The sequence below is a fragment of the Branchiostoma lanceolatum genome, chromosome 4, assembly GCF_035083965.1.
Source record: "Branchiostoma lanceolatum isolate klBraLanc5 chromosome 4, klBraLanc5.hap2, whole genome shotgun sequence".
NCBI lineage: Eukaryota > Metazoa > Chordata > Leptocardii > Amphioxiformes > Branchiostomatidae > Branchiostoma > Branchiostoma lanceolatum.
In genome coordinates, this window is record NC_089725.1 from 29,716,132 (window position 1) to 29,738,682 (window position 22,551).

Below are 22,551 nucleotides of genomic sequence, written 5' to 3' on the forward strand. Positions count from 1 at the left end.
AAGCAGAAAATGTCCATTCATTTATACAACTTAAACATTAAATTACTAATACTGAGCGTTGAATGTATTTTGATCTGTGTTATATATTGTAATATCTAAGGTATTTATGCCTAAAATAATGGATTTGAAATGAAATAATTCCTGTTACCCATGATGCTCAGTAGTTACGTCACCAGTTTTGGCGGGTCAGACGAACACAACAGAACCGGTTTGAGAAGTCTCGAGTTTCCTTCAGGATTTCTGTGCCACAAAACCGTTACTTCTCAGGAATTAGGACAGTCTTTTGATATCTCCAAGGGAGGTAGGTGTCTTGGGAACAACTTGGAAGCAATACTGAAGGATAAAACCTTTATTTTGTCGCGTAAGACGGTTCAAAAATTTGTCCACCAAAATTCTGCACGCCCAGACCTGTCGTGTTTACAAAAAGTCGGCTCAGAAAAATTATTTATGTCCACCTCAAGAGTAGAGTAGAGTAGAGTTTCTTCGGCCAGGTAGGAATCGGCTGGCTCAAATAAGATGTGAGGAATGTAATGCCTCTGATTTCTACAGAACCTGTTAACAAAACGCTGACCTAGGTTTGGTTCAACTTGACTGTTTTTCTTAGATGTACATGTAAATATCAAATGCTTATGTAATGATTTCCTGAATCTGATGTGCAAATTATTTTTGCTGCCACGTCGGGAGTGGGGTTTTACTTGTAGTTTAGTAATTTACTAGAATAAAAGTCTATGCATACTCTCACCTCTCAAATAAACGTACCGGTACGTTTATTTTTTTTCGCCTATAGTTCCACCCGGTACGTTCTTATTCTAGACGGTACGTTTATTATTTTTTGAAAAATTGAGGCTTTGCAAACCAGGAATCCCTCTAAAATTCGGTATTTTTGCTCGTAATTCGCTATTTTTCGGCCTACCGGCGTTGATTTTCTCGCCGCTTTGACGGCCTTGTGAAAAGTATCCTGGCGGCACTCGTAACATATCGGTCGATATCGCTATGACGCTACAAAGTAAACCGGAAAATAAGACGCGACATTGACATTTTAAAATACAATTTTCATATAAATAACTTTCAAATTGATAGTCTCTGTTTACATCGTAAACCAAAGCACGCTGATCAAAAACGTGTGGAGTAGGGTGCTCGCCTGCACGGGGAATAATAATTTCCTGACCACTATATCCGTAGTATCGGCAGCGCGGCGGAAGAATTATTTGTTCGCAGAAGACATGTAACACGTTAAAACAACAATCATAACTTAACTTCCCTTGTGATATGTGTTTTGAGGCCACAAAATCTCTAAAACGGCAGAAATATGTCCGATATGATTCGGTAAACAACAGCGCGAAATCGCGAAACATGGCCGCCACTCTCAGGCATGGCGACAGTAAAACTAGCAGCATATTGCGTAGTGCGGATACCGATCTTTAAAATGATACCGTAAACGCGTGGAAATATTATATTTTTTGGGCAACGATAGACACACAAGGCCATATTTATTTTCAGAGGGTTAATTTTTTTAAATAATCGTAAGATTTTCCCAATTTAGGGGGTTCTTCGCGGGTTTCTAGTGTCAACACGTAATGGGTAACTTCTTAGTATGTGCGGTCTGTGACGTTGAGCTACTTTTACAGTCGATCTCTGTTCAATATTGTGGGATTTACCGCGGGAACTCGCAATCCGAGCGTCTCACTTTGTTTTCGACGCTATGGAGCAAAAGTTTATAGACATATTTCTTTTGTGGAAGGACTGTGTTCATATTTGTGTTTTTTTGTGGTTGATGTCTTTAGAAAATATGATCAGGTACATTTAACTTAAGTACTCTGATGATTTTTGTTATATGTCACTGATTGTCAGTCATAATAAAATGATATAACAATTTTCTGTGATCACTTGCTTCAAGTTCCAAGTAGAAAAAGCATGTATCATGTACATTTTCACTTGTTGAATTTGAAAGCACCGTGGCCCCCGGTTAGGGGTCATAGCGGGGAACCTATGCCCAATTTTTCAATATTACTACTATATTTTACGAAGAGGTGAGGAAGATCATCATGATTTGAACAAGCTATGGACAGTTATTCTGTTCAATATCTATATACTTAATAGGTATGGCATAATTGACTAAATATAAGTTACCTACCTGCTTATTATCTTATTTCCCTCTGACAGTGACAGTTGTACATGTATGGACACAGTTTACGTAGCCTCGACTGTCGATTTTTGAAATTTTCCGGGGGGTACTTTTATTCCAGGGGGTACTTATATTACATTTTGAAAATTTGTCCGGGGGGTACTTCTATTCCAGGGGGTACTTCTATTTGAGAGGTGAGAGTAACTGCTTTTGGTCAGGCCCTCTGTATAGTGTGACAGTCACTGATGGATTACTTAGTACTAGTATACATGTACCAATGAATAAACGTACGAATTCACTTTGATGCAGGAACTTCTCCCCCAGCGTGTTACCATGGCGATGCAGATGGAGCGACCCCAGGCTGCTGTGGAGCAGGAGGAGGATGAGAACTTTGGACCGATGCTGGTGAAATCCCTCGAGGTACAATAACAAGTTAAATGTGATGGACCAGGAAAAATTTCGCACGGGTACCATCCTCCACAAGCTCAATATTTTCACTTGCAAACCATGGTGGTTAACAAGCAAAAAGATTGAGCCAGGAGTTACTATGGAGAATGGTACCCACTACCCAGGCTAGGTAGAATTGTAAATGCATGTGACAAAGACAGAAAATAAGACAATGGCAGAGGCACCTGGTAAGTGGCCATCAAGCTCCCCCACACATGTGCAAGCACATTTCAGTGGTTTGACCCCCAGGTGATGGGGAACAGAAGACGTTAAACTGGATAGTGAGTGTGAGTGAGTGAAAGAATAGCACATAAGATATGAGGAGTGCATACATGGTGACATACTATAGCTTGTTCATAGTCGTTCTCGAGGACATCCAGGCTTGGTCAGCTACCAATCATCTTAAACCAGTCGTCGCTGTCCTCCATCAGTGCTTGTAACTCGGCTGGAAGATACGCTGGACTTATGTCACGACCAATCTAGGTTGGGAGGCTAGTTTCTCTGCTAGTTTAAGTTTTTTTTGATTGCACAACATTTCAGTTTATGTTTACTATTTCTAGAACCACAGGAAGAATAGCTATAATTTGAATTGTCAAGCTAATTAATAAAGTGTTGCTCTTTATAAACTCAAAATCTTAATTCTTTCCTTCAGCAACATGGCATCAGTTCCAACGATGTGAAAAAGCTGGAGGAGGCAGGGTTCTACACGGTGGAGGCGGTGGCGTACGCCCCAAAGAAACAGCTCATCAACATCAAGGGCATCAGCGAGGCCAAGGCAGACAAGATTTTGGTAAGACATGTTCTGTGTCAAACTTTGACAGACACACACATTATGACACATTACATGCTGACATGCGCAAGTCACAAAATGCTCTACCTTACCTTAATAACCATTCTGAAGCATAGATATACAAAATATTGCATTTAGTTGGTCTTATGGTTAGGGTGAGAGAGGATGAAAGTGGCATGCTATTCCTACATGTGGTTTACCTGGTATGCAAAACAAATAAACAAATACTCCCTGTCAACAAATTTTATACTCATAGAATCTGTTACCCGTACTGGTAATCACAATGCAAAGCTCCATGACAGAACTTTTCATTCTCCTGGTTACAAACTGGGCTTTTCTTTTATGACTGAATATAATTGTTTGAGTTTTGTTGTAAAAGCTGTAGAGTAGAGAAAAACAATGCATTATGACATCTGTGATTGACAGGCAGAGGCGTGTAAGCTGGTTCCCATGGGATTCACCACGGCGACAGACTTCCACGCCCGGAGATCGGAGATGATTTCCATCACCACAGGCTCCAAGGAGCTCGACAAGCTGCTGCAAGGTACATTTCTTTAACTTTTAGCACTCTGAGGTAGCCGTTTGTCTGTATTGGTATGGAGTTAGGTAGCAGGGCGAAGGTTAATCTCCAAGCAGATCTTGGTGGGCAAAATCATGACTGCCATCCAACATCAGATCACACAGATCTGATCCCACCTTAGCTGTGCGATCAGATCTTGGCTGGGCAGCAATCATGATTTTGCCCTCGAAGGTCTGCTTGGAGATTGCATCTGTTTAGCTACTTTCGCCGCATCATGCTAGTGCTTTAAATCTTGAAATTTTTGCCATGGATTGTATGATTTTATTTTTGCGGTGTTCTACCACGAAATTGTGTCCCTGTGAAAGTTAACAAATTTACAGTACAGCTGTTTAAGTTTTCCCTCATCCTGCTTAGTGAAGCCTGTTTGTCAAAATTATCAGAACACTTACATTGAAAACAAACAAAGGGAAGTGACCCTTCTCATGAATGTTTTCTATGTTCTGTTGGTTCTGCTTCTGATATTAAGGGTTTAACTGTAAAGAAATTAAAGCATTTATTTATGATGTGTTTTCAGGAGGAATTGAGACAGGATCTATCACAGAGATGTTTGGAGAGTTCCGCACAGGGAAGACACAGTTGTGTCACACACTCGCAGTCACATGCCAGGTATGGATCATTTTCATTTACACACAGACATACACACGCACGCATGCATTTGTGTGCTTATACACTGGCAGTCACATGCCAGGTATATAACATTTTCATGTGCTAACAAACATACACAAATGCACATGCTTGTGCTCACACTCTCATGCTTACACAGATGTACACACATTCGCACATGCATAAAATCTTTCCAGACTTTGAGCTTCTAAATGGACTGAGACCAGAACATAGGGTCAGTTCTACCAAGGAGGTTATTTAGTCTTTGGTTTTAGAAGATTCTTTCAGTAGAAATGTTGGTGGGATAGTTTGAATTAACTTACTCAATTTTGCTTGACAGCTGCCAGTGGACCAGGGCAGAGGTGAACTTCTAAAACTGTGAAAGCTGTGTGTTTATTGATTCCACATGTACATGATGTTTGTAGCATTAATGTTGGAGGGGGACTAAACTTGCACAATTTTAGATTGACACCTGCTGGTTAACCAGGCCGGAGGGGAAGTGAACTTATAAAACTGTGAAAGCTGTGTGTTCATTGGTTCTACATGTAAAAGATTTTTGCAACAGGGATGTTGAGGGAACTTAACTCGCACAATTTTGATTGACAGCTGCCGGTTGACCAGGGCGGAGGGGAGGGGAAGTGCCTGTACATCGACACAGAGGGGACCTTCAGACCAGAACGACTTATTGCTGTTGCTGAAAGGTCAGTAGAACAAACTCCGGAAAGCCGTGTCCTTCAGATCTCCAAGAAAATAAATATTGTTGCCATAACACACCTTTGCAGTGGCTGGTTACTTTAAATTGATTTCCTTTTGCAATGATTTTAGTCTGTGGTAAGAGTGGCATCGTGTGGCGCAATCGGTGTTTCGCCCAGAACCGAGAGGTCCCGGGTTTGAAACCGCTGGTATGCCCCTATGTTGTGCCCTTGGGAAAGGCACTTCACACAACTTTCCTCACTCCACCCAGGTGTGAATGGGTACCTGACTTTGGTTGGGGAAGGTCGTATTGAGGTCACCTGCTGGCGCTGAATGGCAGCCGCCCAGACCCTTGCAACAGTTCCACAAAAGTGCAAGTTTTTTCTCCAACATTTTTTCTGTGCACCTAGATCTCTAGGTTAGATGGACCAGTTGACCTATTCCCCCAAATGATTTTTGTCTTCCCCACCTCAGGTTTAACCTGTCCGGTCCAGATGTGCTGGACAACGTGGCCTGCGCTCGTGCCTTCAACTCCGACCACCAGTCCCAGCTGCTCATGCAGGCGTCCGCCATGATGGCGGAGTCAAGGTGGGGAAGGTCACTCTCACAATGTCAGGGCAACTAGGGATGATGCTGTAATTCTTGATTTGTTAAGACTATAATAGTTACAAGAATATTCCTCAATCAGTGACTTAGAAAAGGTAACGAGATATGCACCTCCAAATTTTTGATGTCAACTGTACATCTTGATCACGGAGTGACCTAGTCTTGCGAGAACACAAGACTAGGACGAGACATGTGAAGATCGTCCTGCCTCCCCCGCCTCCTTGCGGAGCAGGGGTAAGTAGGACTTGGGCAGCTCCCAACCTCCGGTACGGTTCATCCCAGCATGTTCCAACTGGATGTGGACTGCCTCTTTGATCTTTCTGTGGGCCTTACGCGATTCTTGGTCTATGATCTCTATAATGTCCGTGATCGGGCCGTTAGTGACTCTATGTTTCGTTTGATTTGTTAACAGTAACTTAATTTTAGCTACTTTAACGATCACTAGTCAACTGCTGGAATTTCATCATTGCAAATATTTGATCACTAACATTTGAGACAGAAGTTTGTTCCCACCGTTGAAATTACCAACCGCAATATTAGCTGGATTCACTGTAGTCAAAACTGCCCAAGAAGACCACTCAGGGGACCGATAAAATCTGGTCTATGTGGACAGGTGGTCACTATAGACAGGATTCTTAATTCTTGTGTCAATGGGGAAACCAAGGGACAACCAAAAATTGTTCACATTGGTCAGATCTGACTGTACTCTCAGTCATTCTCTGATGAAAGATAGTCAGTTGATGCAGTCTGTCTCTTTGAGACTTTGATTTGATTTTTATTTTGTAGTGATCTACCTGAATGTCTTACCTTCATAGACATAGAAATATTCCATACATGTAACGATGCAGGATGCCAGAATCTTTAGCCTGCAACTGGGTAAAATTGTCTGCAACAAGTGGTCATGACTCATGGTAGCTTTAATCTATTGTATGTCTTAACAGCTGTCCTCGTCACATTGACGGATAAACGGGCTTGATCATAAAGTGAGATGTCTTCACATGTTGCGGCTTTCATTTCAAGTGAAAAGACAAAATTATACACTTTTTCTCCCTCGGTTGACATAGATCCTGGGTTCGAATCCCTAGCAGGAAAGGCACTCAACACATATCTCCTAACTCGCCTCAGGTAAAAATTAGTACATAGCCGATTGTCCTGTGTTTGAGGAGAGCCTAAAGGCAGCTAGCAGTTACGTAAAACAAACATCAACTTACTTATCATTTAACATTTCTTTTTCCTGTGTTAATTTCCCCCTTAGATATGCCTTGCTGATAGTAGACAGTGCCACGGCGCTGTACCGTACAGACTACTCCGGTCGCGGGGAGCTCTCCGCCAGACAGATGCACCTGGCTCGATTCCTGAGGATGCTACTCAGACTGGCTGATGAGGTACTTTTAGTTTCTTATAGCACAATGTTTTCTAGCCCATTGTTCTCCTTGGTTACTTTTCTGCAGGGTTTGAGATACTTTTCAAACTGGGAAATTGTTTTGTTGCTTTGTATTTCTTCTTTGCAGTAATCCAACCGATTTCACCACACTAACAATGTCCTGTCATGCAATGTAGAGTTTAACTGTATTAGATACCAATTTCACTGCTCCCCCAGTTCAGAGACCTTGATTTCAGTCTGAAATTTTTATTTGAACCCCACCTGTGCTCACTACATGTACATGTTCTTGTGTTTCTCCCAGTTTGGTATCGCCGTGGTGATAACCAATCAGGTGGTGGCTCAGGTGGATGGAGCGGCCATGTTTGCTGCAGATCCGAAGAAGCCAATCGGAGGAAACATCATGGCCCACGCATCAACTACTAGGTAAAGCGTTTATCAAAAGCTGTTTTGATAAGTAACATTGCAGGGATGTCACCAGAAATTTGGAGGAATAAATTATGATGGTGCTAGGGCCTAGGAGTAAAAGCACCCACAGACAAGGTGGCATGCACTGTAGTTCAAGAGGGGACACTCCAACAGTGGAACCTCCAGCATTTTGCCTTTTTTCAATACAAATGGCAGCCATTTTCAAATTCCTTGGATTTGAGATTTAAGAAGCAGACAGAAAAGTTTGGGTACAAACTAATTGGAACAAAGTGTCCGTTGGGCACAGAACATTTCACGAAGAACATTCAAAAATATGCTCTTATTTTTACCTAGTCATCTTACCTATCTCTATCATTCCTAGCACAGTGCTGGCCATGTATTGGGTAGTGTTGCAAAGATTTAAAATTAATGTAAACACTCACTCACTCACTCACTGAGGTCCGCATGCTCCCGAGGGGAGTGTGGTGCCTCGACAAACCCATTTCCAATGGACCAAAATTTTTCGACTGTTCAACTTGTCCAATTTATGTGTTTGACTTTGTTCAGCTTTGCTCCAGAATATTTTTTACACAGATGAACTTTCAAGCTAAGCTGTGGTGTCGAACATTTTGTGCTCATTCTTTAATTTTATATTCCAGGTTGTACTTAAGAAAAGGCAGAGGCGACACGAGAATCTGCAAGATTTACGACTCCCCGTGTCTGCCTGAGGCAGATGCCATGTTCTCCATCGGAAATGAAGGAATAACGGACGCAAAGGACTAGATTCCCTCAGAAACCTCCCTATATTTATCCTCACTACTTCTAAGTTCGTTCAGACCATTTAAGACACATAGGGGCACATAATGCAGAAGTTTCCATGCTGTTTCAGTGGCAGGATATAATTTACAGAGAGGGGTTGCTAGCCCTTCCCCTTTGACGTGCTCAAGGCACCTACTTGAACATGGGTCCCCCATTTTACGTCCTTTCTCAAAGATGGTGCAGCTCCAACCGAGATGTCCTGACCCTTGGACTTGAGCTGGGGTCTCAAAATTAACAACTAATTGAAAACAGGAGCTCATCAGGAGGCCATCATTCTAGTACTGAGTATGTCAGAAATAAAGATCACTTGTCTTTCCTGAACATTATAGAATGAAAAGACTATGTACTTGTATAAAGAAGCTGACTACATTTTCCCAGAAGGCTACAGTTCTAAGAAAAATGCTTTAGTTACTATTGTACTTTTTTCTATTAAATGGTAAAGAGATTAACTGCATATTCCAATAAGACTTCAGTATGAAGCTGTAATGATGTACATTGTATATTGTTATATTTGATTAGCAAATAGCCCAAGTGATATGCAGCAAAGTATGGTAGAACGTACAGCATTTAGTTATATCGTCTTATTTTCATTTAGATTGATAAAGAGCATTAAGATATCTCCAATGAGAATGAAATGTTAGTGATGATATCAACAGCAATAAAGCAAAAATCCACAATTTTTCTGTAGACTCTTTGTCAATATAAATCTGTTACTGCGTCTGTATTTTCCATCTTGGTTTCCACAACCCCATACTTTTGCTAAATGATGTTGACCTCGTCAACTGCCGTATTGAAGATATTAATCGTTGATTATGCACACTATTGGGCGTCTGGGGTCACGTGGTTAGAGCACGTGATCAGGGTACAACCTGACGTCAGCCTGGCCACGCCCCACCGCGTCAGTGTTGCCCTGTCTTCCGTCAAGACTAGAGTTTGCGACATACACGACTCCGCCGCCAAAACAGAAAAGCAGCGAAAGAGCCGAGAGTTGCAGCGTCTCTGCGCAGTTTAGAGTAGTTCCCAAACTTATAGAAGTGCCGGTTTAGCTCAACCTTAGCCAAGTCCGCAGCTGGCGTCGTCTTCGCTTTGATCACGTCTGAACAGGTATCTGTTTATTTTCCTATCACGTTCCGGTAGAAACTACATGTGTATATCTATTGCGTATTAGTGTCTACAGTACTGAATATTATTGAACAACTTGATAAGAATCACACCAATGTGTACACTGAACCTGGTCTTGGCATAATTTTGTTTGGTGACAGCGTTCTGAAATTGTTTGCGTCAAAGTGACGAAATATGTAAGTAGAAATTAGATTACTAGTCTGGAGTCCAGCCTTGTTTATACATGTAGCTCTGCCCCGCTCCCCAGTCTACCAGACTAACTACGCCGGCTATAGGGAGAATATTTGTCAGGTTTTAATTTGCACGCGGCCGAAATGAGATCTTCAACGCGGACTGACTCTACTGGCTAATGTTTCCTTTCTCTGCCGAATTCTATTATACAAACGCCCGTAAAAGGGCCTGGTGGCGGCTACCCGCTCCTTATAATCCCCAATATCCGCTAACCTGCTATAATACTCATTAATAGCCCGCGCTGGAGCCTGGCCATGTAATTTACATAATTTTCTACCGCGCGGGCCTAAACTTGTAGCAAGGGGGTCCCCCAAAACTAATATAACCTCCTTGCTTGTACAGTAGTGACCATTCACGCTCAAGCTGCAACATTATCAACGAAGTTCCATCCACGCAATGTAAGATGTAATATTACTATTCGTCTGTTGCGTGTAAGTTTGTTTTTCCGCAAGCGTGGCGTTTCGGTTCTGATTTCCATGTGACCTCCCAAGTCAAATTCACGAGTTCGCACCTACACGCGGCGTCTTTGACCAAGGACCAAAAAGGCGCGACCGTCATTGAATTTCATGAGTGTAAATTTTTCTCCTCGTTCGCACTACGTAGTTTATCTCGCCGGCACATTCTTTGTTCGTTTCTTGACACCTATCTGCCAAAACCACGGTCGGTCGTCGCCGCCAAATTTCCGCATTGACAGTTTTATATGAAAGAGGCTCAGCTGGCGGCTGTGTACAATTGGTACAAACAAGGAGGTCCAAATATAGTTTTTCTATATGATTATAAAACCCCCTTGGTACACTTGGTACAAACAAGCAAGGAGGTTGATTAAACCGCCTTGATACAAGCAAACCTCCTTGGTACAACTTGGTGCAAGCAAATTAAAGTAGAAACCTTCTTGGTACAAGTAGCCTGGGTGCCAGACCACCGCGCTCCTGGCGCTAATCCTTCGGCCGGGGAAGCAACTCGCGCCGCCGCCACAGACAGCACACGGCCCACTAATTATCTCTCGCGCTAGCGCGATAGATATCAGGGTTCGGCTGCCAAGCGCCCGGGTGCAAACTCTATCCCTACTACCAGGTCTTCCCCGGCCAAAAAGTAGACTCTACCAGTCCCCCCCGGTCGCTGGGAAAATAGTAGAAATTGGCCCAATAGAGTCAAATGTTTGAAGGGAGCCGGCTACTACGTACCGGCTACGGCGATAGGGTCAAATTGGCAACCGAGGAGACTGTGAAAAGTCGGCGAGTTCTTTGATCGGCACTAATCACTATCTAATAGGTGCCAAGTAGCTAAATGATCCTTTTATTGCTCTGCGAGCAGACCGTGACAGAACAGACAAGCCCAGGACAATTGTAACAGGAAGTGCCTTGTCCGTCATCAGATTTCGTTTTGCCCATCAAAACAACACTCTAACACGTTGGGTTGGCCAAAAAAAGGACAAATCTCATTGATATTTGTTACAATAGTCGTACCTTGAAGAACTTGTACATGTTTGCTAACCTTCGCTGATCAACAAGGCAGAATACGGGCTGTACTGTTTCAAAATGGCACCCAAACCGCACGCCCAAGCTGCACGCCCAAGCCGCGATCAGCGGCACTGGACGATGTTTTTACTATTCGTTTTTAGTGGGTTTATAAGGGCCAAAAACATCACTTAGAATAGTCTGCCGAGAGTAACTGAAAAAGCTACAGTCTTCTGGTCGTGCCCTAATTGATTTATGGCCTAAATGATCACAACTCCAAAGCTACTACCTTTGTACAGAAAATGACCGGATTAATTTTATTGCCTTTATTCTCGCCAAAAAGGCTTATCATCGCATCGCGCGAAAGGTCTGGTATCCAGGCTATGGTACAAGTGACTTTCCGAGTAAGAAGACAAAGCCTGTGTTGGAACGTAAAAGTAGATATGTTACTCCTGGACCTTCTATCTTGATATGTTTGGTAAGGGAGAAGTAGGCATCTGTTTGATTAGTCACGGGGCTGTCTACAAACTGATGTATATTGGGGCACATGTGCACATATTTGGTCACGGTGAAGTTCACCATTATAGGTGCCCTAAGCAATATTAGGGCACTGAAAGTCACATATTCAAAATCAATCTTTTTCTGTTTTCTATCCATAGTAAGTTTAGATAACACGGTCCCATCGCATATCGACCATCATGGATCAAAAATGCAATGTCGTTGTGTGGTGGGAACTCATTGAAAATCTGAGCACTTGGAGGCCAGCCTAGACTCTACCAGTCCCCCCCGGTCGCTGGGAAAATAGTAGAAATTGGCCAAATAGAGTCAAATGTTTGAAGGGAGTCGGCTACGGAGATAGGGTCAAATTGGCAACCTCGGTCTACTATTTTCCCAGCGACCGGGGGGACTGGTAGAGTCTAGATAAGTCCCGAACGCTTCCGAAGAAATAATCACGTGGTCATGGCTCAATGTGCTTGGGCATTGTGACGTCACGCGGCCGGAAGTTACCGAAAATTGTCGACAGAAAACGGTTGCGGCTTGATTCTGGGCTGATTTTTGGGTGGACCCAATAAATAAAATACTCCTTTTGTGGCTTGCTTCTGTGCTATTTTTCGACGCCCAAACTATGAAATAATGATGCAGATGTGCTAATATGGGGAAGTAAATGTCAATTTCAACTTCACCAAACAGAATTGTTTTCCCCAGAATATTTCAAGTTTTACCCCCTGAAATCGCTTAGGGCACCTTTAACTGACGATTCACGATTGTCTCCTTCAGATATGATGCCTCTCTTTTGTTTCTGTCCAAATTGATTGGGGCAGTCACAACCCTTATTGTAGTTAATCAGTATTCTCCAAGCAGAGATTTCGGAAGAGTGGGGTAGTTACGTAGAAACGTTAAAAGATCCCGGACACTCCAACCCCACTCTCCCACTCGTCCGAAACCTCTGCTTGGAGAATAGTTAATCTTAGAACTAGCACATTTAATTGTTATAAATATGTAATGGCGTGTCATAGCCTGATGGAATCGCACTTGGTGACCGGCCCTATTCTCCAAGCAGAGGCTCTCGATCTACCCCTCTCGATCGAAGCCTCTGCTTGGAAAATAGCCGACCCAACATCTGGCCCCCGCGGAGAGGTGCTCCTAAAAGCCCCGGACAGCGTAGCCTGGAATCCATACCCTCGGTGCCTCCCCGATATCTCTACGGCACTGTGAGTGACCCTCACCCGCCCAGACAGCTTAACCCGCTCGGGGTGTTGTTTACGGCCTTGGATTAATTAGTTCGGCATCGGAAAAGTAGGAAGGCAGCGGAAGTGGGGTGTAGCGGAAGTAGGATGGCAGCCAGAGGTAGAAAGGCCATCAGAAACTGACTGGCCCGGTAAAACACCACTAAGCCGACCCTAGAGACTGGGACCAGGCTACGGACAGCGCTCCTCTCTCACCATAATCTCCAAGCAGATCTATAGGTTGCGAAGACCGTATCCAACTGGCAGAAAGAAAATTAAAAGCTCCTTCTTCCAGTTGGATACGGTCTTTGCAATCCATTGGGTCAGCTTGGAGACTATCTCACCAGGCCTGCCTCTCACTGGACCCGCGGCACGCTGGCGGCGTCGCTGCGTCCTAAATTGGATTTGCGTTAGCCTTGACTTTCTAATGGGAATATCATTCAAAACGTACAAGTATGATCAAAATGACAACAAAAACACAATTTAAACACAATTAATTTTTTTTTGGTCGATAAAGATCGTTGAGTGCCGCGGGTCCAGTGAGAGTGACTCCCCATGAGGGATGGGTCTGACTGAATTTTGACGTGTTTTAATGCGTTTTTGTCGGGTTTTCTATGCGTGTGGGTTGTGAGTTGGTGACATAAAGGGGAACAAAACAGAAAGCCCAACAAAAACGCCTTAAACGCGTCAAAAACCAGCTGGACCCACTCCTCTGCTTGGAGAGTAGACAGACTAGACGTGTCGTGGTTTATGATAGCGACCAGACAAACTGCTATTTTGTGTTTATGTGTGATCTGTTGTACCTCTACATTATTTTTTCTGTAACATTTTTGTCTACATTTAGGCTCACCTGTCAAACCGTACACGTGTCAGGAGTGCAGTTAACAGTTCAGTCAGATGGGGGATCTGAAGATACACATGCGAGCTCACACTGGAGAGAAACCCTACAAGTGTGAGGAGTGCAGCAGGCAGTTCAGTCAGCTGGGTACTCTGAAGGAACATATACGAACTCACACTGGGGAGAAACCCTATAAGTGTGAGGAGTGCAGCAGGAGGTTCAGTCAGCTGAGTAATCTGAAGAAACACATGCGAACTCACACAGGTGAGAAACCCTACACGTGTGAGGGGTGCAGCAAACAGTTCAGTGACCTAGGTCATCTGAAGCAACACATGAGGACTCACACAGGGGAGAAACCTTACATGTGTGAGGAGTGTAGCAAGCAGTTCAGTGAGCTGGGTAGTCTGAAGAAACACATGCGGACTCACACAGGGGAGAAGCCCTACAAGTGTGAGGGGTGCAGCAAGCAGTTCAGTGAGCTGGGAAGTCTGAAGAAACACATGCGGACTCACACAGGGGAGAAGCCATACAAGTGTGAGATGTGTAGCAAACAGTTCAGTCAGATGGGGGATCTGAAGACTCACATACGGATTCACACAGGAGAAAGACCATACAGGTGTGAGGAGTGCAGCAGGCAGTTTATCAAGCTGGGAGACCTGAAGAGACATGAGCTGGCTCACACAGGAGAAAGACCATACAAATGTGAGGAGTGTAGCAGGCAGTTCAGTCGGCTGGATCATCTGAAGACTCACATACGTACTCACACAGGAGAAATACCATACAAGTGCGAGGTGTGCAGCAGACAGTTCAGTCGCCTGTATACTCTAAAGAGACACATGCAAACTCACAGGAGAGAAACCCCCCATGTGTGAGGAGTGCACCAAGCGGTTCGGTCAGCGGAGTGATATGAAGAGACACCAGCAAATTCACGCAGATGACAACAGCTAAATGTGCGAGGAATATAATTGGGTCATTTATCAGATGGGTCATCAGAAGAAACTGGTCAAGAGTAATCTGTAGAAAGGTATTGAATGGAGAAAAAGATGAAAGAGAAATAAATGACAGTCGAGTACAGGATGCCATATACTAGTAGTCAGCAGAGCAATCTGAAGACAAACATCGTAACTTACTTTGTGACTCTATGTATATGCAAGTAGATGACTCGTTCCACAGCTAACCAACATCTTGCCCACCACAGTTGTCCCTCAATAAGACATCTGGAGTAGTAAGCTCCTGTTTAGTAGCCTCTACCAGGATCCAGAGGTCGCTGGAAAAATCATTGAATTAGCCAAATAGACGGATAACATTTCAGAGAAGTTAGGCCGCTTTAGAAGTTACAGTTTGCGTATATTGGACCCTCTATATCCGTAGCCGATTTAAAAAATGTATGTAGGTCGATAGACATATATTTTTGTAGTGATATTAAATTAGAGCTAATTACTTGTTTTGATGTTTTATACCGGAAGCGGAGTAGATTGAGGTATTGTTTTACTTATCTTACGTTCTAAATTTATTCAAGTTAGATATTCATGTTGCAAACTAGGGTATTATGCAATTTACTTTTCTCGATGATTATGCAAATAAAGTTATTGATTTACTTGACTTGAGTTGAATTTCGAACATCAAAGTTGCTTTATAATGTTTCCTAGGCTATGTACATGTACTTGTATGAAGAAACTGACAAAATTTTCCTGGAGGACTATAGTTCTAAGAAAAAGACTTTTTTGCACACTTAAGTTGCTATTTTTTTGTATATAGGCCATGTTGATTTGGTTATATGAATGGCATCCACTTGCCCATCAATTTTCGTCCCTTTCCACCAAAAAGTTACAGTAAACACGTCAATTTAAAAAAAAACGATAATAATGTCGTACAAGAATATGTAACGGAACGAGAACGGATAATCTTTTATGCGCTATACCATACCACGGGCAATAGGCTACGGTATTAATGTTGGGTAACCGCCGCGATATATACATGTTTTCGCTCAAATGCCCACGACGACGGTCTCTCCTATTCTCCAAGCAGAGGCTTCAATCGAGAGGGGTAGTTTTGTCCGGTGAGAGGAGAGGAACGTTAAAATCCCGGACAAAACTACCCCTCTCGATCGAAGCCTCTGCTTGGAGAATAGGTCTCTCCTGTCACTCACTCAGGAAATGCCCCCACCCCTCATTAGCGGGCACGGTTTCTCCCGTCGTCCTTTGCCCCTACGGGGCTCGCTCAGACACAGTTCGGCTCCGCCGAGCCGAACCCCGAAACCTGTTCGGCTCGTGCCTTCGGCTTCACTTCGGGTTTCGCTCGGAAGCTTGGCACGGCTGATCCCCGCGCCGAGTACTTCATCACGATCGGAACTTCAGCAGCTATTCAACGACAATACCTTTGCCTACCGCCTGTGACCATACTCGGTGCATTTAGAAATTTGCTCAGCCTTCTTGACCACGTAGATCATAATGAAGGCAACTTTTCTTTTTGCCAACTTTCTTTCTATTCTCACGCTCGCATCAGCGTTGGGGTTCCCATAGGATGTCATCCATATAATCCAATCAACATTGCCTAATGTTATTGATTAACTTAATTATCAATTAGTTAGGTCTATCATCACCCATGATATCTACATAGCGAAAAAAATATGACAATCAGTCAACCCAATCTTGACTTATTGTCTTCCAAAATCGGGCGCCTGTAGTTCCTAAAAAGCTGCGAGGGGGCTCATACCTTCTCTGCTTCTTGACGAGTCATCTTTATATATATATATGCCTCCGTCGGTCAGTATTGACCATGGTAAAATTCTAATTCACAACAGCCCTACAGCATCGACAATGGCTAAACAGCCCTATACGAGAATGTCTCTGCCACAAAAACCACATCTGTAATCCGACTCAGTTCTGTTGCAAAGCTCTTTCTGCGGATCCGCTTTTCTTAGTCATCATAAATCTGCTATTCTATAAATCAACTATTCTACCATTCTTAGAAATCATGACCATACCTGCAGAACACGAGATATAAAAACCGGAACTTCTACTGCAGTACCATAGAGAGCCGCCAGGCAGTCCATTATCGAATTTGAAAACTCGGTCAACTTTCAATTTGAATTTGCCGCCTATGGCGAAGAAAGCTACAGTAGTTTTCCCGCCCAAACCTCGCCCCACGACCGCATCACTCAGGACAAAAAAAACGCACACGTCCGACAATCGCTTCGAGACCGAACTTGTCCTACCTATATCTCGTCAGTAATAAAACAAGCTTCCACCTTAAATTTCTACATCAGGTGGGATCGATGAAATGGAATTTCTGATACACATAAACACACGCTTTTTGGGCCCAATCGATTTTTAGAGTGGTATTGATATACGGTCGGTTCGCGGAGTAATACACGACACCATACAGGAAAGAGACCTCCTGAGACGGCGTGGAGGCAGAGTTGAGGCCTATTTCGTTCTCTTGCGACTGTGTACGAGTAACCGACCAGGTAAGAAGACGGAGTATCTATTGGTACGGAAAATTTGACAAAAAATTGGGTGGGAAAATCTATTTTGATATTTGAGATCATTTGAGGACCAAGGAGGTTAAATTTGACATGTCGTATATGCATGCTAGCAATTGTAATTTCTCGAGTGGCTAGCTTTATAGTTAAACTATAGTATAAAATGTCTGTCCTGCAGTTGCTTGATAAGTCGTGAAACAAGAAATCGGCTTCCTGTTCTACCAAGGAGGTTTTGGTTGTACGAAGTTAGAAGGTTGGCAGATGCGTGTTGAAAAGTCACATAATTTGATATTGGAGAGAAAAAAGGAGGGGAAGGGGCATTTGGGGGTTATTGCTGTTGTTGTCAATTCAAGGAATATAAACAAGTCCAAGTGTATCACTTGACATGCCTATTTGTATAGAAACGGCCTACCGACAATGGATTTCGGCCATTTTATGCTAATTTGCGATTTTGCGACAGAGCGCAAAATGGCGTCCCACTTTACCTTCAATTAGACGCAATTTCGTTTCAGACATGCGCTCTAACTTATTTTTCATAGAAAATCGTTAGAGCAAGGCGCCAGTTCTTGTCTGGGGTAGTTTGGTTGAGGATTGGCGGGAAAGAAAGTCAACCCAAGTTACTGTCGATGTTTTTTCTATGCATGACATGTCCTAACTTTGAAATGATATAGAATAAATTCTCGACGTCGACGTCCTACTCTGTAAGAATTCATATCAAATTGTAGGTACATTTCTCATAAAGATGATGGCGAAAAATGCAGGTGAGTAGGGTTTCGAGAAAAGCTCAAGACACGTCCAAGAGTGCGGACATGAATGTTCGTTAGATTTGAAGTTCTGATGTGATCTCGCAAGATCTTGCGTGGATCTCCTTGCCCTGTTTCGCGAGATCTCGTGTGATTTTGCGACAAAGGCCAAATTACGGCCTGGCCGCGCGCAAATGTGGCATAGACGCCATTGTTAATGTTTCCCTGTGTTCTCTGTGGTTTATAAACGGTTTAATTAAGCGCTTTCGTAGATTCCATTACACATGTGCAGTGTCAAATGTGAAGGCCCCTGTTAAAACAGGTCTCCTCTCGACATTTTCTCGATTTGCATAACGATGCCCAGACGGGTTTTGTTTGACACTGCACATGAGTACTCGAATTTACGAAAACGCTTATCACATGTAAGAAGAACACTGAAGTTGTACAAGTACGTTCAGTATGCATAAATTTCAATTATCCCCCTAGAACTTATCGCCATAATTTTTCTATCGTCTCTAGTGCTCATGTTACTCTCCATGCAGAGGAGTAGGCCCGGCTGGTTTTTGATTTGATTTTAGGCGTTTATATTGGGCTTTCTAATTTGTCAGGGTTTTTTTTTAATGTCACCGACCCACACTCTCCTTGGAGACTAGTCCTTCAGCTTGTGGCCTGGCAACAGAAAGGGATGGATCCCGGCTAGGGATGGTTCACTAACTAATGCGGATCAGTTTGGACTGTCAGGGGTTGGTTTAAAACACAAGTTGTTTCATTTGTTCCTTACAGATCAGTTTGAGCCGTCGTTGTCATGGCAACATATAGCAACTCTTGCTGTGATGAAGCTGAAGAGGGATCTGAAGGACAGGCTGTCCCTAAAAATCACAACCCCACAAAATCGTACCAGTGTGAGGAGTGCAGCGGGCAGTTCAGTCACCTGAGGGACCTAAACCGTCACATGGAAACTCACACAGGTAAGAAACCCTACGAGTGTGAGAAGTGCAGCAAACAGTTTACTCGACTGGATTCTCTGAAGAAGCACAAGCACGCTCATACAGGAGAAAGAGTCAGACCATACAACTGTGAAGAGTGCAACAAGCAGTTCTGCAAGCTGGGTGACCTAAACCGTCACATGAAAACTCACACAGGTGAGAAACCCCACAAGTGTGAGGAGTGTAGGAAGCAGTTCAGTCAGCTACGTCATCTCCAGACTCACATGCGGACTCACACAGGGGAGAAACCCTACCGGTGTGAGGAGTGCCTCAGGCAGTTCAGTGAGCTGGGTAGTCTGAAGACTCACATGCGCACTCACACTGGTGAGAAGCCCTACATGTGTGAGGATTGTGGCAAGCAGTTCAGTCGACTGGGTCATCTGAAGACTCACATGCAAACCCACACAGGGGAGAAGCCATACAAGTGTGAGGAGTGCAGCAGGCAGTTCAGTCGGCTGGGAGATCTGAAGACTCACATGCGGACTCACACAGGTGAGAAGCCCTACAAGTGTGAAGCGTGCAGCAAACAGTTCAGTCGCCTGTATACCCTGAAGGGACACATGCCAACTCACACAGGTGAGAAACCCTACAAATGCGAGGAGTGCAGCAGGCAGTTCAGTGAGCAGGGTAGTCTGAAGAAACACTTGCGGACTCACACAGGGGAGAAACCCTACAATTGTGAGGAGTGCAGCAGGCAGTTCAGTCGGCTGGGAGATCTGAAGACTCACATGCGGACTCACACAGGTGAGAAGCCCTACAAGTGTGAGGAGTGCAGCAAACAGTTCAGTCGGCTGGGAGATCTGAAGACTCACATGCGGACTCACACAGGTGAGAAGCCCTACAAGTGTGAAGCGTGCAGCAAACAGTTCAGTCGCCTGTATACCCTGAAGGGACACATGCGAACTCACACAGGGGAAAAGCCCTACAAGTGTGAGGAGTGCAGCAAGCAGTTCAGTTGCCTGTATACTCTGAAGGGACACATGCGAACTCACACAGGGGAAAAGCCCTACAAGTGTGAGGAGTGCAGCAGGAAGTTCAGTCATCTTAATTCTCTGAAGAAACACATGCAAACTCACAAGAGAGGAAAACCTCCATGTGTGGGGAGTGCAGCAAGCGGTTCGGGCAGCTGAGTAGTATGAAGAGACTCCAGCAAATTCACACAGACGACAGCAGCTAAATGTGCTAGAAATATGACAGGGTCATTTATCAGAAGGGTAACCAGGAGAAACTGGTCAACTGTCATCTTTGGAAAGGTATTGAATGAAGAAAAATATGAAGAATCTTGACAATAGTCATCTGTGGTAAGATATTGAAAGGAAAGAAATCCTGACAGTCAAGTGCAAAATGCCATATAGTCAGCAGAGCAATCTGAAGGCCCACGTTGTAACATACTCTGTGATTTGATATGCATGTATATAATAACTTTCCTGATTTGATATACATGCATATGATAACTTTCCTGATTTGATATACATGTTTATGATAACTTTTCTGACTCGATATACATGGATGATAACTTTCCTGGCTTGATATACATGTCTATGATAGCTTTCCTGATTTGATGCACATGTATATGATAACTTTCCTGATTTGATATACATGTATATGATAACTTCCTGATTTCATATATATGTATATGATAACTTTCCTGATTTGATATACATCATGTATATCAAATCAGGAAAGTTATCATATACATGTATAATACATGTATATGATAACTTTCTTGATTTGATACACATGTATATGATGGCTTTCTTGATTCGATGTACATGTATATGATCGTGGATGATTTACTTTTCTGACTCGATGTACATGTATATGATAACTTTCCTGACTTGATATACATGTATATGATAACTTTCCTGATTTGATATACATGTATATGATAACTTTCCTGATTTGATATACATGTTTATGATAACTTTCCTGATTTGATATACATGTATATGATGGCTTTCTTGATTTGATATACATGTACATGTATATGGTAAATTTCCTGATTTGATATACAATGTATATGCTAACTTTCCTGATTTGATATACATGTTTATGATAACTTTCCTGATTTCATATACATGTATATGATAACTTTCCTGATTTGATATACATGTACATGTATATGATAAATTTCCTGATATGATATACAATGTATATGCTAACTTTCCTGATTTGATATACATGTATATGATAGTGGATGATTTATTCCACAGCTTACAAACATCTTACCCACCACATCCTGCCGATGTGGCTTCTTTGCTATTCTTCATGACACAAGTTCATGCTTTTTTGCACTTTAAAGGAACAAGACAGAGAACTATGGTAGATGTAAGACGAGTAATGTATATTGTAACAGTAAAACTCAGCTGTTTTGTTTTTCCTGCAATGTGAAGAAGTCATTTTGGGAAGATACTGAAAGTTGCTGGTAGATTCCTACATAGTAATATCAATATTTCTGCGTGAAGATTAGTAGGCCATTGTATCAGTATTTAGACATGTTGACATGGATAATAGAGCAGCGTGTATCTCGATGCAAGTTTGCATTAGTTGTAGTTCATGTTATGGTTTATGTACTGTTGTTGTTCAAATTCAGTTCCAGTGATGATATGCAATTATTGCCAATTTTCTTTATACTTTAGGTCCCACTGGATAGTAAGTTTGCTAGGAAACAGGTAGATATCCGCAAGTTGAGTTCGACTTCATAATCTGATACTAGTATTAGAGCCTCCGTCTTGTTTTTTCTACCTGTTTTTGTTACCGAGGGATGTTTAAGTTAGTTATTCATGTCACAAACATGGAAACCATGCAATGTTCTCATGAATAATGCAAATAAAGTTATTGACTTGGATTATGTTTTGAAAATCCTTTCTAACCAAGTTACAAGAGTATTGTTCCAAAGTGACATTAAGCATAATTGAAATATTCATTATTAATTATGCAAATCAAGTCCTAAAACGACCAATTTACATACCGTTACATAACATGAGAATTCATTCATCTTATGTTGACTTAGCCCATTTCAAAGTTTACAATTAGAACACCCCTGCAGTTCAGAACCAAGAAGCTAGTGGGCCCAAACTTATTACAAGTAATTCCCGTGAGTTCTTATTCCCTTGCTGTAGACCAATCGACCACCCTAAAAGCATGCATAGGTTGTCCAGATATGAAGTTAGGCTGCGGTATATACCTAGGAAAGCTACAGGTGACATAGAATGTAATAATTTCTTCATTTTGCAGACACCCGGCATACAAAATATAAATATCCATTCTTGACTTCTCAAATTGCGCTGGTCGCCAAGTTACGCTGCTCCCCTGACTTGTCCCGTTGACGTTGTGCCCTTGGGAAAGGCACTTTAAACGACTTTCCTCGCTTTACTCAGGTGAAAAGGAGTACCTAGCCTCTGTTGGGGACATTAATGGAGGTCCCGTGTTTGAGGAGAGCTACACATCGAGCACGTAAAAGAACCCACCACACTTATCGAAAGAGTAGGGGCCCTTCTCGGTGTGAGTG

General features: G+C 42.9%; 2 protein-coding genes across 2 annotated transcripts; both read left to right on the forward strand.

The window, feature by feature from the left end:
- Positions 1-159: 159 nt before the first annotated feature.
- Positions 160-9,133, forward strand: LOC136433951 (DNA repair protein RAD51 homolog 1). Its single transcript, XM_066426561.1, has 10 exons — positions 160-301; positions 2,435-2,545; positions 3,225-3,362; positions 3,789-3,906; positions 4,457-4,548; positions 5,152-5,246; positions 5,713-5,826; positions 7,100-7,229; positions 7,530-7,651; positions 8,293-9,133. The coding sequence occupies exons 2-10, from the start codon at positions 2,459-2,461 to the stop codon at positions 8,414-8,416; spliced, it is 1,020 nt and encodes a 339-aa protein (XP_066282658.1). The 5' UTR covers positions 160-301; positions 2,435-2,458; the 3' UTR covers positions 8,417-9,133.
- A 90-nt stretch (positions 9,134-9,223) lies between these two features.
- Positions 9,224-20,697, forward strand: LOC136432038 (zinc finger protein 208-like). Its single transcript, XM_066423055.1, has 3 exons — positions 9,224-9,556; positions 13,834-14,695; positions 18,847-20,697. The coding sequence occupies exons 2-3, from the start codon at positions 13,887-13,889 to the stop codon at positions 20,168-20,170; spliced, it is 2,133 nt and encodes a 710-aa protein (XP_066279152.1). The 5' UTR covers positions 9,224-9,556; positions 13,834-13,886; the 3' UTR covers positions 20,171-20,697.
- The last annotated feature ends 1,854 nt before the right edge of the window (positions 20,698-22,551 follow it).